Consider the following 19171-nt stretch of genomic DNA (forward strand, 5'->3'; position numbering starts at 1 on the left):
TTATAATTAACATAAACAAGAGTGGAAATCATCTTGTATCGAAAGTTGCAATGCCTGGTTTCAAATCCTGACTGTTCCACTCACTGGATGCCCTTGGACAAATTCCTTGAAGGATTTCACTCCAACCATAATGGAAAAAAAGCCTCATTCTGCTACCCTTCTCCTCATCTAGATGCCAGTCACTTCCCTTGTGATTACATATTCTGGAAGAGACTTATAGGATGCATTTGACAATCCTTTAAGTTCTATTAGGGCGAAGATTGTTTTTGTTTTGTCTTTGGATGCCGGTGCCTAGCATAGTGCCTTACACATAGCAGGTGGATAGTATTAGTGGTAGTAGTAGTAGTAGTAAAAACAACAATAATAGTCAACATTGACCTAGCACTTTAAGGTTTGCAAAGTGCTTTATATAGGTTATCCCACTTGTTCATCACAAGGAAATAGGTGCTATTATCATCCCCATTTTACAGATGAGGAAACTGAGGCTGAGAGAAGTAACTTGACATAGTTCACATAGCTAGTCAGTGACTGAGGCAGGATTTGCACTCAGGTCATTCTGACTCTATGTCCAACATGCCATCCACTGTGCCATCTACCACTACTAGTAATAATAACTATAATGATGGTGATGATGATAGTAATAGCTCCTTCAAAGCCCAACCCGTCATCCACGCAACATCAAAGTAAAGGTATATGATATATAGCAGGGACTGACTGTGCTTTGAGACATCTACAGTAACTATGAAAGCCTAGAAGGAATTGTGAAACATCAGCCATTTAGGCTTTGGTGATACCACTGATCGGGTTAGCAGTCTGCTCAGTGCAATGTGATTATTTGTATGAATCTAAGAAATAGAAGGGGAGCTAGAGGGGTGCAAGCTGGCCCTCCTTGGAATCATTGTGACGATCAGTTTAATTAATTACAATAATAATAATAATAACCATTATTGTTATTATTATAGTAGAATTTATATAATACTTTAAGGTTTGCAAAATGCTTTGCAAATAGAATCTCATTTCATCCTCATAACCATGAGAGGTATGGTGTTACTTTTATACTCACTTTACAGATGAGGAAACTGAGGCTGAGAGAGGTTAAATAACTTGCCCAGAGTCACACAACTAAGGAATATCTGAGGCAGGATGTGAACTCAGGTCTTCTTGACTCCAAGTCCAATACTCTATCCGCTGTGCTATCTAGAGCTGCCTTGACACGGAGGACGGTGGAATAAGTGATGCTCCTTCAAGTCCTGGAACCACAAGCAGGCAAGGTGTGTTGGAAAAGCTCAGTAACACCAATACCCCATCTGCTGGAAACGCCTTGGTGCAGATGGCACTGACAAAGCAGGAAAAGTAGGTGTGCACGAAACTCAGTACTCAAGATGTGAATGTTTTCATTATGTAGCAGTGTTACATTATGACAAAACTGGAAACAGATATTACCACTCATCAGCATGGCTCCGTATCGCTTTTTGTAACTGGTACACTCAGCTCTATGTGGCAAAACAAGTAATTGAAGAAATAATTCCCTTCTTAAACCGAGGTTAGATAAAATAAGTGAGGAAATTAGAGCATTACCTAAATCTAAAGCAAGAAAATCTGAAGAATTTGAAGGCACTAAAAATCTATCCTTAACAAAAACTCCAGAAGTGCTACCTAATAATGAAACAGATGGACAAAATAATGCCAGTGCCTCAAATGATTTTGAAAAGGGAATGGGCATATTTAGAATGGAATTTCAAAAACCTTCTTTAGTGTTGATAGGGATATGAGTAATAAATATCTAGGCAGCTAAGTAGCATTGTGGATGGAGTGGTGGACCTGAATTTAGGAAGATCTGAGTGCAAATCCAGCCTCTGACACTTTCTAGCTGTGTGACGCTAGGCAAGTCACTTATTGAGTGGAAACTTATAGTTTCGTCAACTATAAAATGGGGATTATAATAGCATCTATCTCCCAGGGCTGTTGTAAGGATCAAATGAGATAATATTTGTAAAGTACTTAGCACAGTGCCTGGCACATAGCAGGCACTATTAAAGTCTTATTCCCTTCCCCCCTCCTCTTCTACTGATGACAGAAACATGACTAATAGCCCAGCTATATCACAGGAAAGCAATTCAAAAAAGCTGATGTCTGCTAGTATCATCAGGAACAAGCAACATTTGATTGAGAGTATAAAAACTTTTAAAGACCAGTTCATGTACAAGACCCATAGTCATTGCTATAGTAAGGACCATAGGAAGAAAGATAGAGCTAGCTAGTGATACTCCTAAGGACTGATGTCAAATACTACCACGGGTGATGATGTTACCAAGAACTAGCAAAGACCTGTGAAGCGACATTGAAAGCTTCCATCAACATCTGGTCTGTAAAGCCTTGAACACCATATTACCCAAACAAAAAGAAACATGCGGAATGGAATCTGGAAAATAAAAGTATATCAGAAATTATTAATACCAGTAATAGACAACCAAAATTAAAACCCAAAAGGATAAGGCAATAGAAGAAGTCAAAGCAGCACAAAAAAAAACTCAAAATAAATAATTCAATATCAATCAAAAACTATATAACAGAGGTTTGAGAAGCAAAGAAATTAGAGAAGAAGAAGTAGAGTATTTCTGGTCAGTCAGAGGGTTGAAAGAAATCCAACATAACAAAAAAAGAAAGTCTGAATAGGTGTAATACATAAACCTTGTGTACTATAGTAATATAATGAGCGATGTATAGGGAAGTAATTTTAATTCCCCTGCACAATTAGAAAGTGGTATATCCATTGACTGAGATGCTTCACGGCGGCATATGAATTCCTAGCAAAGTGATTTTCTACTTTTCTTTATCTCTAATGCAAGCCTGCCTTCATCTTTCTTAATAGAAAGCATCACTTATTTATCTCCAAGTAATGAGAACACACCAATGACCTCCTCCAAATATAAGCCAATTAACTTGTTTATATACTTCACACTAAACATTTTTAGCTTATATAGCTCAAAAATACAAACACTTACAAGAAAACAACATATCAATTGAGAAGCAATAAGGGTATGCCAAGAAGTCTCATGGATGTAAAGAGCAATTCATTATTAATTTGATGATTATAGATCAAGCCACTCAAAAGTGCTCTAACATTTATACCCCCCTTATTTTTACAAAGCCTTTGGCTTAGTTCTGCATCCATAGCTTCGTCATGCATTGTTATAAAATGTTCATGTGGACTATTTGTGCCTAACCTGTGGTAGAGCCTTCCAAGTTCATATTGGTCTGATCAGCCACAGTTGGACATACTGCACCTTGACTCCAATATAATAATGTCATTTTGGTCCTCTTTGAGAACAGACAACCAAATACATAAAATAGATCCAAGCATTGAAAGAAAGCTGGAAGATCTGATGTCTATGTAGAAAGCTGTTTTCTAATCAAAACATACCTCCAACACAATGTCAAGAAAAATTGAAATAAAAGGTGGCATCTTCCAGAGAGATAGTTTAATCCTGTTACAATTCACCTTGGCCTGAAACCTTTTACTTTTGCTTGGGAATAGAACTAAGTACGGCTTCCAAGTCAAAAAAGGAAGTCATATCAAAGCACTGTATTAATGACTTGATCTCTGTGTATGACATCAAGTTATATGGAGGCAGGCAGGTGGCACAATGGATAGAATGCTGGGTTGGGAGTCAAGAAGTCTTATCTTCCTGAGTTTGAATTTGGTTTCAGACACTTACTAGCTGTGTGACCCGGCAAATCACTTAACTGTTTGCCTCAGTTTCCTTATCTATAAAATGAGCTGGAGAAGAAAATGGCAAACTACTCCAGTATTTTTGGCAAGAAAACCCTAACAGGGGTCATGAGGAGTCTGTCATGACTAAAAAATGACTGAACAACAAGTTATATGGTTCTGCTGAAAAACACATTAAACAGCTACTTCATCTTGTGGAAACTTTCTCCACTGATAGCAAAATGTCATTTGGATTATAGCCCATACCCTTCTCAATATGTGCCAAGAAAGAATAAAGACTGAAGATTTGAATACAGAGATCAAATAAAACCAATGGATGAAGGCAATACTTAAAAATACCTTGATTTTCTCCAGGCAAGATGTTATTGAGTTGTAGAAAGATTAGTACTTCATATTTAAAAAAAAAAAAGAGGAGGAAGAGGATTGATTAATGTTCTCAGATCACACAATTAACAGTTTAAAATGTACAGAAATACTTTTGGAATAAATAGACCTCACTTCTGAGAGCATTTATGATAAGGATAATAGATAGTTTTAACGCTTCAAGGTTTGCAAAGTGCCGTATGTATGTTATCTCATTTGTGGCTGACAACTGGTATATGCCACTGGATTTGTCAATTATAGCTGAAAGTAGATTATCTCTGGACAGAGACTATGAAACTACCAAGTTTTGTCTTTGTTTCTCTAGTATTTTGCATAGTGCATAAGCATAAATGCTTAATTTTGCATAGTGCGTAAGAATAAACACTTAATAAATGTTGGTTGATTGTCTCCTTCTTATCTTTGTTGGTGGAGTCCATAAAGAAATGGTCTAAAGACAAGTTGCAATCCCTCTGTTATTCTCTTATAATTCACATTCTGTAGTCTGTTGAGCACATGGACAGAGTGATTATTTTTTTTTCAATTAAATAAGAGTATTGGAATAAAATCTCATGTACTAAATGTAGTCTTCATATAGATTCTGGGGGTCCCTATCCCAACTTCCACTTGCACTGGCTAGCCAGTGCGGGAAGATAAGGACTTCTCTAGAGGACAGCTAGATTCTATGGGGTACACCTGAAAGGCAGTGGTGTTCTCACTCAAGCCCGCATTTAGTGTTGTCCCCAATATCACCACTTACAGTTATTATCACCATTATGTCATTGATTGACCCTGTGATTAATGTCATAATATCACCAATAACACCAATTATCCTTTACAGAGATGTATTTGCTGAAAATATATGGCAAGATCTGAAATACAAAACCTCCACCTGCTCTCCCCTCTATGGGGAGAGCTCTCCTATATAGGGGCATGATCTCCTCTATATCACCTTGGAACCTGGGAAGAGTGGGTTCAAACCAGTGTTTACTATAAAGCATTTGCTAATTTCCTTTATAACATATTTAATTTTTAAAATTAAATTAATTTATTAATTTAATTTATCTAATTTAATTAATTTCATGCTAAGCTCATTTCCAAATGCAGAATAGCCATTGGATGAATTGTTCCCTTGCTGCAGGGTATGGCATCTTGGCTACCAGGATGATTTACTGCTGTGATGAATTAAGATAGTTTATTCTCAATATTGTGCTGGTGCCTCACTGGGTTCAGCTGTTAGCAAACTCTACTGTGGACTCCAGCTTCTGGATTTAATGGAAGGTTGCTCATCTGGCCCTCTGAAGGTCAGAAGGTCATAGCTATCTCCAATATTCCTACAACTAAAAGGAGGAAAGAATTAACACAACAAAGACAGAAGCAACAGCAGGGTTGTGTGCTTATTATGGACCATGGACTGGGTGGGGACCAAAATGCCTAAGGCCATACCCAGTTCCCACTTAGTAGCTGATCAAAAAACCTCTCTTTGCCATAGGGTAAGAGGACAGGAATCAGTCATGCTCCGAAGTCCATGATGGGGATTGCTTCAGGCAGAGCATGCTGCACATGCTAATAAGGACTAGGTACTTCCTGGCCAGTTACCTATTATATTATATTATTATTTCTCATTGAAAGCATCTTCAGAGTGACTTCAATAACAGACAGGAAAATAGCGATGGCATGTACCTCACCCTTCTCCAAATTTGAGCGTTTGGAAAAGAAGCTGATGATTAATATTGAAAAGAGCCAAATACTAAAGTTTCCCAGTTCTACCTCTATGAGGGCAATGAATAGAGACATGGGAAGCCCCCAAAGTATAACCTACTCCTTTCCTGATAGTAGAAATACTTTAACATAAGAGTTACACACAAAATGCAATTGTTTTAATCTTATACTAAATTCCCTATTTTAAACTGTACCTTTCAGTTTAAAGACTATGTAAGCAATATTAGATATGAAGAAATTAATAAAAATTGTGACCTCTTTCTCAGTAATTAATTAGTTTGGCCACCCATTTTACTTTCTTAAGCATTATGTATTTAGTAAACTGGAGAGACCTCCTTTCCCAATAGTAATTACTCTTATTTCTCTATATAGTAAATCCATTAATTTCCTATAATTTAACAAATATTAAGGTTGTTTAAAATATACAATTTATTAATAAAGAAAATGAATGCTAACATAAATATATATATATATATATAATCATTTGCAATATTTTGGATATAAGAAATGTCACATCCAGAAATGTCATCTCAAACCCTCACTAAAATCAGCAATTTGTTTCTCTTCATTTGTGAAAATGAAGTCTCACACCATTTAATTTCTTTAAAAATACCAAGCAAAATCTTTTAAAAATTCTCTTCATGAGGCAGCTAGGAAGCACACCAGCCTTAGAATCATGAGGACCTGAATTCAAATCCAGCCCCAGACATACTTGCCACTTACTAGCTGTGTGACCCTGGGCAAGCCACTTAACCCCAATTGCCTCCCCACCCCACCAAAAAACTCCTTTTCATGAGATAAAGGTGAAATAGCTTGATCAAAAAGGATTTCTCCACCTCCTTTTTCTTTCTTCTCCAGCTTCTTTCTAGCCATGTCAAGAAACAATCTCCTCGATTTCTCTCAAGCTATCATTTTTAATAGTTTCTCTCCATATTTACCTCGTAGATCTTCACAGATCAAAAGAAAAAATCCCGTCTGTTCTTGACTTATAGGGAATTAACTCATAGCAAGATATTTTCAGCTGCATATTCTATCTGCCAGCACAAATTACCTTTTCCACAATATTTCATTTGGCTCTTAAAAATACAGTAATAGTACCTATAGTTTCTTTGTTAGAGTTAAATGAAACCGGTGTTACACTGAGATTAGTTCAAAGAAGAGATTTATTCCAGAAGGAAGTAAAAAAGACAGGACTGCCTCAATAAGAACCATAGAAGAGACTTTTTTTTCCTAAAAGATTTTGCTTCTGGTAGAGATTTCTTTCAAAATGTCAGAAGTCTCACTATTTTAAGATCCTACGGAAGCTGCTTGACCAAAGAATTCTTGACTTTGTAACTTTCAGTACACTAGCAACAAAACTAAAAAGGAAGAGAGAAAGATAAATATCATTCAAAATAATTGCAGAATATATAAAATATTTAGGATGCTACCTTCCAAATCACACACAAGAATTATATCAACACAACTACGAAACACTCTTTACAAAAATAAAGACAGACCAAAATAATCGGAGAAGTACTAATTGCTTATGGTTAGGGCACACCACAATATAATAAAAAATGACAATACTACCTAAATAAATTTTCTTTTTCAGTGTCATAACAAGTAAACTTTCAAAAGATTGCTTTATAAATCTTGGGAAAAGAATAACAAAATTCAACTAGAAGAAAAAAAATCAAGAATCTCAAGGGAGGTAACGAAAAAAGTGGAAAGAAAAAGGGCCTAGCAGTAACAGATTTAAAACTATACTACAAACCAGTATTCATTAAAACTATTTGGAACTGGTTAAAGAGTAGAGAAGCCAATCAGTGGAGCAGATCAGGTACACAACCTACAGAATTAAATGTAATGGAAGACTGATTTCTATTTGTCCAGTTCTTCTGACCTCCAGTCTCACATCTCTAACTGCCTATTAAACATCTCAATGTGGATGTCTTATAGACATCTTTTACTCAACATATCCAAAACTGAACTCATTATCATCTCATTATTTCTCTGTTGGTATTGGGGTTCAGGGGGGCTTCTGTGAACAACACAAGGTGCTCTTCAGGGACCACAAGGAGCTCATTGTAGAAAGTATGATGCCGGATCTTCTCCATGTTGTCCCTGTTGGTGACAATACCATGTCCAACACTCTACTTCAGGGTCAGAATATCTCTCTTGCTCTGGGTCTCATTTGTCCATGTAATTAATTGTCTTTCTGGCCCATACCCACCATCACACCTTGACGTCTGAGTTGCCCAACAATGGAAGGGAAGGCAGCCCAAGAGGCATCCTCTCTTGCAAAGCCAGCTTTGTACATTCAGGAACCATTGTCAACAATGAAGGCAGCAATATCATCATTCCTGACAAATTTTGAAATGGTCAGTTTAAACCCTTAAGAGAGAGAGGAGGTGGTGGGGAAGGCAAGTGTACGCTGGGTGGAAGAGCTCATAGCTACCCAAATTGGCATGCCTAAAACACAAGTGTGATGACATCACCACTCTCCAAATTCAATAAATTCCAATGGCTCCCTATCAATTATAAAATTGATGTCAAATATGAAATATAAACCATATCAGAGGATCAAATATAAAATTCTCTGACTTTTAAAGCCCTTCATAACCTGGTCCCTTCCTACCTTTCTAGTCTTCTTAGGCTTCCTTTTCCACATATTCTGATCCAGAAATGCTGGCCTCTTTGCTGTCCCTTGAATAAGACACTCTGTCTCCTGACTCTGAACATTTTCATTGGTCGTTCCCCTTGCCTACAACTCTCTCCTTCATTATCTTGTGCCTTCTCCCTTCTTTGGCTTCCTTTAGGTTTCAGCTAAAATCCCTTCTTCTGCAAGAAGCCTTTCCTAGTCCTAGTCCTAATCATAGTGCCTTCCCTCCAAGATGATGTCCAATTTATCCTTGCAGAGTTTGTTTTTACATAGCTGTTTGCATGTTATCTCCCCTAATGGACTGTGAGTCCCTTGAGAGTAGGGACTCTTTTTTGCCTTTGTGGTATCCCCAACTTTTAGTATAATGCTTGGCATTTAGTTAAGTGCTTATTAAATGCTTTTTCACTTGATTTGATTTATGATGCAATTCTCCACACTGAAGAGGCTGGGGAACCTGCTTCTGGGAGAGCCACAGTAACGGGTGATTGAAGTACCTTGGAGAGATTTGTGGCACGTGTAGACATTCTGTAACTGGTTTGGGTCTGCCAAGCAGGTGGTTAATAGGAGCCTCTTTGATTGACTATTCAATCAGTTAAAAAAAAAAAAAGAACCGTGTAGTCAGAACTGACTGGGGAAGGTATTCAAATGCACTCATCAGCCTTGCCCTTTCTCTTGGAGCAGCCCCTTCTGTTTGGCTGACTTGTAACTGCTCTGTGACTTCTAGTGAGAGAAGAGAAAGAATGCTCTAAGGAGAGAGGCCTTTTGTGCCCCCCCCCATCTTAGTCTGACGTGTGCATGTCAACATAGGCCTCAGTACTGTATCCCAAAGAGATCATAAAAAAGGGAAAAGGACCTATAAGTGCAAAAATATTTATAGCAGCTCTATTCATGGTAGCAAAATATTGGAAACTGAAGAGATGCCCATCAATTGGTGAATGACTGAACAAGCTATGGTATGTGAATATAATGCAATACTATCGTGCAGTAAGAAATGATGAACAGGCACATTTCAGAAAATCCTGGAAAGACCTTGCACAAACTGATGCAAAGTGAAATGCAGATTGAAGCATTCTTTTTTCACTTACTTTATTCTTTCTCGTGGTTTTTTGTCTGGTGTGTGTGTGTGTGTGTGTGTGTGTGTGGCAATTGGGGTTAAGTGATTTGCCCTGAGTCACACAGCTGGTAAGTATTATGTGTCTGAGGCCAAATTTGAACTCAGGTCCTCCTGACTCCAGGGCCGGTGCTCTATCCACTGCACCACCTACCTGCCCCTTTCTCATGGTTTTGTTTTGTTTTTTAAATCTGTTTTTTCTTTTGCAACTGTGACTAATCTGGAAATATTTTTTATATGATAGTACATATATAAACTATATCAAACCACCTATCATTTTCAGAAGAGGGGAAGGGAAGGAGAAAAATTTGGAGCTCAAAATATTATAAAAATGAACGCTAAAAATTTTCTTGACCATGTAACTGGGGGAAAATAAAGTGCTATTAAAAAAACATAGATCTCAGTACTTTGTCTTGGTATCTGTTCTTCCATTTTAGGTGAAGGACACTGAAGATGGCTAGGAACTGGTTAGTCTGAAAAGGTCGAGAAAGCAAACCACCAAAAGTGAGGGAATCCAGGAATGAAATCCATGCCAGGTTTTGCAGCTAGCCTGGCACTGAAGCCCTGGGGAGCAAGGAGTGACCTGGATTAGTAGCTGATATGAGGACTCTCCATCTGGATCTGAATTTAGTGCCACCAATAATATCAAGAAATGGTGTTAAATCAGAGCCCATTCTCCCCAGTCACTGAGGTGGTATAGGGGAGAGTGTACTCCCAGAGGTTGAGGAAAATGTTTGTCTTTTTGTTTTTGCTATACATTGGAAGTAAATGTCCCTTTGTTAAAGTTAGTTGTCTGGTTAAGTAGAATATGGTTACTACAGTTATCCCTTCCAAATCCCAGGGATTAGGGGGACTCCACCCTTATGATCTGGAAAATCTGTGTAAAATTTTTTGGCCCTCCCTTTGTACCAGAGAAGTCTGAATTTTTTTTCTTTTTCTTTTATGGAGTGTTTATAGTACCTTATTGTCAAATTTGGGTTAAGTATTTGGTCATAGGTTCTGTTATGTGCTGGCCTTCCTGTGTAGTCTGCGGCTTCCACAAAACTCCCCTAAAATTCCCATTTAATTTCTTATGCTGACCTGCCATATATCGAAACTTTGACTGGGAAAGTCACAATGTGGAAGGGATAGCTGTAGTCACTGGTGGCTAACAGTGAGGCGAACACATTGGAATTGAAGACATTAGCAGAAGTTACCCCAACCCCTCGGGGAGGAGTGAGGTGAGAGAACACTGGCTATACAGAGAATACACAAATAGAATAAACACAATATAAATACACAATACTGAGAATACACCAACAAACCGTATTATACCTCAGTGAATCCAAAGACTCTAACGACTGGTTTAAGGGCTCACAATTTGACAAAAACAGCTAGGAAAACTGGAAAATAAGTCTAGGAAAAATTAGGCTTAGGTCACCATCTCACATTATATGCCACAAAAATTCATCAAATGGATATGTGACTTAGATATAAAAGAGCATATCATAAATAAATTAGAGGAACAAGAAAGAAAATACCTTTGGTAACTATGGATAGAAGAGTTCCTAACCGAACAAAGAACAGAAAGTATCACAGATGATAAACTGGAAATGCTGATTATATAAAATTGGAAAGTTTTTGCACAAATAAAACTAATGCAATTAAAACTAGAAGGAAAATAGTTATTAAGGAAAAAAAATCTTTTTGAATCAGGTTTTTTTTTCCCCAATAAAGGTGTGGATAGCAAAAGTATATAAGGAATTGATTCGAATAGAATAGCCATCATGCTTCTAACAAATGTGCAAAAATAATAGTCATTGAGGGGCAGGTGGGTGGCGCAGTGGATAGAGCACTGGCTCTTGATTCAGGAGGACCTGAGTTCAAATGCGGCCTCAGACACATAACACTTACTAAATGTGTGACCCTGGGCAAGTCACTTAACCCCATTGCCTAGTCCAAGAAAAAAAAAAAAGAATAATAGTCATTGCCCAATAAATAAACGGTCAAAAGATAAGAGCAGACAATTCTCAAAGGAAAAAATCTAAGCTAGCAACACCATATGGAAATAATGCTCTTAAACTCTAATAATGAGAGAAATACAATTCCACCTCACATTCATCAGATTGCCAAAGATGACCAAAAAGGAAAATGACAATTGTCAGAGTGGCTGGGGAAAAGAGTCACACCAATGTACCACTGGTAGAACTGTGAATTGATCTAACAATTCTGGAAAGCAATTTGGATCTATAACTCAGAAGTCACTAAACCAGGTACACCTTTTGAATCACAAGTAAAACTATCAAGCTTTACCCCAAAGGGATAAAACAAAAAAAGGAGAAGACCTATATGTATGAAAATATTGAGAGTAGTTCTTCTTGTAGCAAAGAACTAGAAAAAAAGGCAAAACCTGTCATTTAGCATGTGGTTAGAAAAATTATGATATGTGAAAGAAATGAAATATTATTGAGATATAAGAAATGAGGAAACAGAGGGTTTCAGAGAAACCTGGGAAAACTTGTATAAGAAATAATGCAAAGTGAAGTGAGTAGAACCTGGGGAATGATTTATACAAAAACAATAACACTAATAAAAAACCTTATAAGACTTAACTCTTATCAATGCAATGACCACCCACATTTCCAAAGGCCTAATGATGAAGTATGCTACGTAGGGAGCAAGACAGAGAGGTGAGGAACGCAAGGTATAAATAACCGTGCATTTTCAAACCTGGATAATGTGAGAAGTTTTGTTTGGCTACATTTATTTGTTACAAAGTTTCTTCTTTCTTTTTTCTTTTTTTCCAAGGAGGGGGGATTGGTAAGCAGAGTGAAGTTAAGCTATTGGGTTGTCGAAAGAACAAAAAAAAGAGGGTCTTTGAAGCATGTTTTTTTTTTTTTAAAGGCACACAGATAACAAAAAAAAAAGAAAAAGAAAACCAGAAGGTAACACAGACAAGCAAGACAGCTTTGAAAGTTACCTGTTGAGTTTATTATCTACTTAAAAAGGCAAAGCCCTGCATAGTAGAGATTTATGTTTTCACATAAAATCCTCCTTTTCTGTTTTACTTTATGCATGGAGATTCTAATTTATTTGGTGTTCGTTAATTTCATAAAATGAAAATTAAATTTAAAATGAATTATTAGCTAGGAATCAAAAATGATCTTTGACTGTTTAAAAAGTCAGGCATACTCCATCTATGTGAGGGGGAGAGTAAAAATCAATGTGCTAAAAGTTAGGTTAGAAAGAAGCAGGAGGCTGCATGTACTTGGATTTTGTTTTGTTTTGCTTTTCCTAATATTTTGTTATTAATTGCTGTGATCATGGAGTAAAAAGTAAATTAACTACTCTAAGTTTTACTTGTAAATAAATGTTTAGTTTGGTGTAGCATTTCCCTGAGACTTTTTAGTTGTAAATGACATTTACAGTACATGAGAGGCTTATAAAGCACTTTACATAAATTACTTCACTCAATCCTCACAACAGCCCTGTCAAGTAAGTGTTGTTAAAAATCATCCCCATTTTGCTGATGAGGAAATTGTGACTTGCTTTTATGGCTAAACACCTAGGAAATATTAGCAACAGGATTGGAACTCAGGTCATTTTGGACTCCCAGTCCAAGATTCTTTCAACTACACCATGCTGTATTATACTGCCATCTCCCACCACCATGTTTGAAGAACAGAAAATGCAGGTGTCCCAAAGAACAATGGGAAGAAACATGGCGAGTATAAGTAGGCTTCAGCATATTATCTACTATGACTTACACACAAGAATATTGGTGAAAGACGTTATCCTGAAAATACATGACCAGAAATGGAGCATTCAGTGGGAGCAAAGAATAACATAACAGATGGACAACCTGAGTGCTGGACTGGTACCCGTGGGCTGTCCAAAGACACTGAGGGAGACCTCTAGTACATTAGGTAGATCATCTTAGGAGTTTTTATGAAGGGGGATAAACTAAGATCTCACAGGACGAGAAAGCATGGATGGCTTGTGGTCTGTACTATTGAATCAACATATTCCTATTTATTAGTCTTAAGTTGTTAGCTCAGATCCATATGGCTTTGCTCCTCAAATCATCACCACACATGTAAGAATCTTAGGATAATAATAACATTATTATTATGTAATTAATTAATCTTAACTCGAGAGCTGTAAGGGAGCTTGAAGGTTATCTAGTTTAATTTCCTCAGTCAGTCAAATAGCAAACATTTATTAAGTGCTTGCTATATACTACATAGTGACTTGCCTAAGCTCATAAAGGTAAGAAGTGGCCTAGCTGAGATGTTAATTTAGGTCATGTGATTCCAGGTTCAATGCCCTTCAGTTCAGTGATTCCACACCTTACCACTGGTGCCCCGTAATCAAGGGAGAGTCAAATCACACAGAGGATGTAACAGGTCTAAGACTTAGCACAAATAGTGACAGGAATATCAAAGCTGTGATTAAAAAAAAGGAGTGGGGGGACAACCTTGAAGGCAGAAAGAAGAGGAAGAAGAATAAAATAGGAGGGGAGAAGAGGGATGGGGAAAACAATAGAGAAGCAGAAGCAAATAGGATAAAGAAAAAAACACCTGACAAAATAGCACTTCTTTAATACTTTGAAAGATCTGCGATTTAATTAGTGTGGGCACTCTCTATACCAGACCTGCACAACTTGGCAGTAGGTAGGGGCCAAAATTAAAATAGGCTAAACTTCTTCGGGTCACAAATAGGTTAGACTACATACAGATTGACGATGGTTGGTTGCCATGGCTCACGTGACAAACAGGAGAGCGCGTGCAGTGGCAACCCTACATTTTTCGTGGGCCATCCAAAATCCTTGGCCTGTGGGCTGTATGCTGTGCACACCTGCTCTATGCCAACCCTTCTCTCTATACCTTAGCAGATATCTTCATAAATTCTTATGGTTAAAAATAAATTCATCATCAGGGAACCCACCTTCTGGTGAGGTGCCTCTTAGCATCCAGCTAGGCTGATCCTCAGATGACAATCATCTAGTTCATTGCCAGTTCTATCCTCCTTCCTATCTTGATAGGACTTTCCAAAACTTGTAGTCCTCTGCTATATAGCCTTTGAGATCTCAGGGTCATCAGCATGTTGTGACAAAGCAGAGGAGTAGAACTTTGATGGAGGTGAAAATATCACAGGTGGCCTTTAATTCTTTAAAGAGCCATTCTCCAATATCCTTAAAATCTCCTTTGCTTCCCTCAAAAGTTCATTGAAAGTGTTTCAGAGAAACCAAAAGGCTAGGCTGGAGCCACATTAGGGAAATTATGTAAAGCAAAAAAGGCAAAGACTTGAGTACCTGAAGGTAAACTGATTGCATGCAGAAGGGTTGTCATTAATGTCTTCAATGATGAAGGTTATCTGAGTGCGGTTCTCCTGACCCCCTTTGGGTCTGTCCTTCACAAGAACTTCCAGAAGGATATTCGGATTTTGCTTCAGTTTACCAGCATCTCGATTTAGCCTACTGGCTATTTGAATGGTACCAGTCACTAAGCAGACAGGAGACAAAGGGAAGAACTTGACCTCTTGAAGAGGACCGAAGAATGGTTACATAGGTACTTATCTAGAGCTTAAAAGCTCAGGAAAAATAGGAATAAGGTTTCCTTATATGAGGGTGGCCTGTGGTAGGATGGGATTGGATTTCATCAATTTTGGAGGCTCACAGGACAGTAGAATTAGAGCTAGAAGGGCCTTGAGAGGCCCTTCATTTTATGGATAAGGAATTTGAGACCCAAAGTAGTTAAGTGATTAGTCCAGGCTCACGACAGAGAACTAGCAGCAGGGAGAGGATTCAAACTAAAGTCTTTTGAATTCAAATCTAATGCTTTTCCCACAGCATTATAAATAGAAGACATGTTCCTTGGGAACCCAAATTAGTATTGTGATAGTGTTCAATAATTTTCTTCATGACCCCATTTGGGGATTTCTTGGTAAAGATACAGGAGTTGTTTGCCAATTCCTTCTCCAGCTCATTTTACAGATGAGGAAACTGAGGCCAACAGGGTTAAGTGATTTACTCAAGGTCACACAGCTAGTAAGTGTCTGAGGCTAGATTTGGACTCAGGTCCCCCAGATTCCAGGGCTGGCACTCTGTCTACTGTGCTACCTAGCTGTCCCTCTCAAATTAGTATTATAGAATATTAAAATAGAAAATTAAAATCATAAAAATATAGAACATGAAAATCAATTCATTGAAATTGAGACCATAATAGGGCTGGCCAGGACTGGATGGGGCTGCCTGAATATTGAATAAGTGTAGACATCTGATATATCCTGTTGTCAGTGAATAACTATAATCACACCTCACATTTATCTAGCACTCTAAGGTTTGCCAAGGGTTTTGCATATAGTTTGAGGCACCCAGATGAGGCAGTGGATGGAGTACCATCCTGTTGCCCATAGTACCAAGCTGCTTCCTCTACCAATGCAAATTGGCATCTCCCCTGCCACTTCTAGTCTTACAGACCTTCCTAGGACATTGAGAAGGTGAGTGACTTGCCCAGGCAAACTTGAATCCAGGTCTTGGCTACCTATTCACTATGCCAAATACAGTGATGTAGACGAGGGGGCAGGAAAAGGATGAAGGGAGGGAAGTCCTGACTACATATGGCTAGAGGAGCTTTTTCTTTTCTTCTAAGACTACTTGCTCCCACAGAGGAAACTGACCAGAAAAAAAGCCCATTTGCCTATTGGTCAATAGGATCCCTTGCAATGCTGTACTTTAATAATAATAACCCCTTGGAGCAGGTAGGTGGTGCAGTGGATAGAGCACTGGCCCTGGAGTCAGGAGGACCTGAGTTCAAATCCAGCCTCAAACACTTGATACTTACTAGCTGTGTGACCCTGGGCGAGTCACTTAACCCCATTGCCTAGCCAAAATAATAATAATAATAATAATGACCCCAGTTCTCTGACAAGTTTAAAGAATATGTTCAAATTTAACTTTTGTACAGCCCCTCCTAAGTAAGCTCTACAAATCTCCATCATACTAGGCAGTTTCCAGAGGTAGGCAACCACTGCTACCCCTCTTCCCCTCCCTTATCTCTTTAAGAAAAGTACCCAAAGTGCACACAACCCTAAAGGATTCCGGGCAAATGCCTTATTGTTCTACTACGGGGCTTATGCAAAGATGCCATCTGAAAAAGAATGTCTTTTTTGCAATACAGAAGCATTCTAGTCAACTCTTTTCAGTGACATGGCCAAGGTATATTCTTGTAAAGGAAGAACAGAACCCAATATATCATTGGATTTATAGTGCTCCTTTCAAAGAGACTAAAGTGCTATTTACATCAACTAACTCATCTCTAACAACACCCCCCCCATTTGTCCAGGCATACCACCGTCTAATATCTTTAACTGGTTCCTCAAAATAGGTAAATTAACATTGTAGGGGGGAAAAACAACAATAATGACAACTACTACAACAAAAGTCCATATTGCAGAGGTCAATTAGTTCCATGGCAACAGTGTTATAAATAGAAGATGTTCCTTGGGAGTCCAAATTAGTATTATAGACTTTAAAATCGGTTGATACTGAGAACTGAGACTGTGAGAGTCTGGACTAGGCCAGATGGGGCTGCTTGAATGTCCAATAAGTGTAGACAACTTATAGACCAAGTTTATCAGAGAATAATTATAATGATATTTCACTTTTATCTAGCGCTCTAAGGTTTGCCAAGGGCTTTACATATAGCTGGAGGCACTTAGGTGAGGCAGTGGAAAGACACAGAGTCAGAAAATCTGAGTTCAAATCTGGCCTTAGAGTCACCTGTTAGCTTTGTGACCCAGGGCAAGTTAATTAACTATTGTCTGCCTCAGTTTCCTCATCTGTAAAATGGAGATAATAATAGCACTTACCTCTCAAGGTTGTGATGAGGATAAAAGATATCTGTAATGTTCTTTACAGACTTTTTAAGGCACTAATAAATGCTAGGTATATAAATGTATATATATACACACATTTATTGATATACACATGCATATAAAATTTGTTCCTCACAACAAATTTGTGAGGCAAGTGCTATTATTTTCCTATTTTACAGAAGAATCTAAAATTACCCTTGTAGCTCATGGCCTCAGAGTAACATGTTCAGGGCCAAAAGACTGATAAACGTGAAAAAGCCACCTAAATGACCAAATTGAAGGATGCATATGGCAGGTTCTGTACATGTGTACATGCATGTATGTATGTCTTACGCTGATTTATTATGAAATACTCATTGGGGGTGGTGAGCTGATAGAGGAGCCTGCCCATAAAGGCTTCATCATCAGGATCCTTGGCAGTGATATTGGCAACAATAGTTCCAGGGCTCAGCTCCTCTGGAATTCTATAAATTCTTATTGAGCTGAAACACAAATACAGCAGAGAAGCAAGTCAGTGATTGGAGGACTGGGGGTGGTGGCAGTCTAGATTAGTAGCTAGAGGGAAAGTGAGGCAAGCATTCACACTCTCTCCACCCAATGTCTGGACCCGATTCTCTGGAATTTCATAGGGAATTCTTCCAAAGGTCAACCCAGAAGGGCTGTGGATGCTGCCACAGCCCTTGTATCAATATAACTGCATAGCTGCATCTGAGAAATTGAAATCCAGTTGTGATGAAACAAGTTCTACTTTAATAAAGGGAGTCTGTTTCAAAACAATAACAACCATAACAGTAAATCCTGCAAGGCAATGTTTTGGTAATACAAATCATCACCCCTAGTTTATCTGGATTATAAATATGAATTCTCATGAAGTATAAACACACTTCAGAATTCTATGTAGTACCTTGATTCTATTGCATTCAAAGCTTTTGGGGGTTTTAACATTTTTTTTTTTTGCTGAAATTAAACACCAAAGTGGGAGAATGGGAATGTGTGTGTGTGTGTGTGTGTGTGTGTGTGTCTGTGTGTCTGTGTGTAGAGAGACAGAGACAGAAACAGAGAGAGAATAACAGAAACAGAAGATTGTACATAAATCTACAGGACTCTATTTTGTATAGCTCTATTATGCAATAGGTGACCTAAGCTGGACTTGGCATAAGGAAGAAGAGAGTTCAAATCCTGCCTCCTGACTGTGTTACCCTGGGCAAGTAACTTCATTTATTTGTGCCTCATTTTCCTCATGTGTAAAATGGAATAACATCTACTTCACAAGATTGTTGTGAGGAACAAATGAGATAATTAAACTCATGAAAATTAATGAGTTCAATAAGAAGTTTCATTCCAATGGCAGAGACCACACCCCAAGGGGAATATTAGCCAAGGGAATGAGGTATGATCTAGGAAGTCACAAAAATGGTGAGTAGAGCTATAGAGCGGTCCACCATGAGCACATCCTTTCCAGAAGCAATGGTAGTGGCTCAGTTCTAAGAGCAAGAGATGGAGAGAGGGGGCTGATATACTCAGCAAGGCAGAAAACAGCCTGGGTGAAGAGGACTCATGATCACAGGGAACAGAGGGCTGAGAAGTTTAGCTCTTCCCTGGCAAGGCCTCCAGCGGGTAGGGCAAGAGCAGAAACAAGATGGGTAGAGTTAGGAGAGACCTGGGTTCAAGCTCTGCCCTCTCACTCATACCTGTGTGGCCCTGGACATGTCACTTCTCAGTGCCCCATTAGCAATTTTATATT

At 38.3% G+C, this 19171-nt stretch overlaps 1 protein-coding gene across 1 annotated transcript in view; it reads right to left on the reverse strand.

The window, feature by feature from the left end:
- Window positions 1–19171, reverse strand: part of CDHR3 (cadherin related family member 3) — a gene marked incomplete at its 5' end in the record, with an annotated part of 104345 nt that overhangs the window by 38810 nt on the left and 46364 nt on the right. Inside the window, 2 exons of the mRNA XM_027838885.1 lie at window positions 14864–15053; window positions 17761–17909. Coding sequence (XP_027694686.1) covers window positions 14864–15053; window positions 17761–17909 — 339 coding nt within the window. The remainder of the gene's footprint in view (window positions 1–14863; window positions 15054–17760; window positions 17910–19171) is intronic.

This window comes from Vombatus ursinus, unplaced genomic scaffold (assembly GCF_900497805.2).
Source record: "Vombatus ursinus unplaced genomic scaffold, bare-nosed wombat genome assembly UNPS02014830.1, whole genome shotgun sequence".
NCBI lineage: Eukaryota > Metazoa > Chordata > Mammalia > Diprotodontia > Vombatidae > Vombatus > Vombatus ursinus.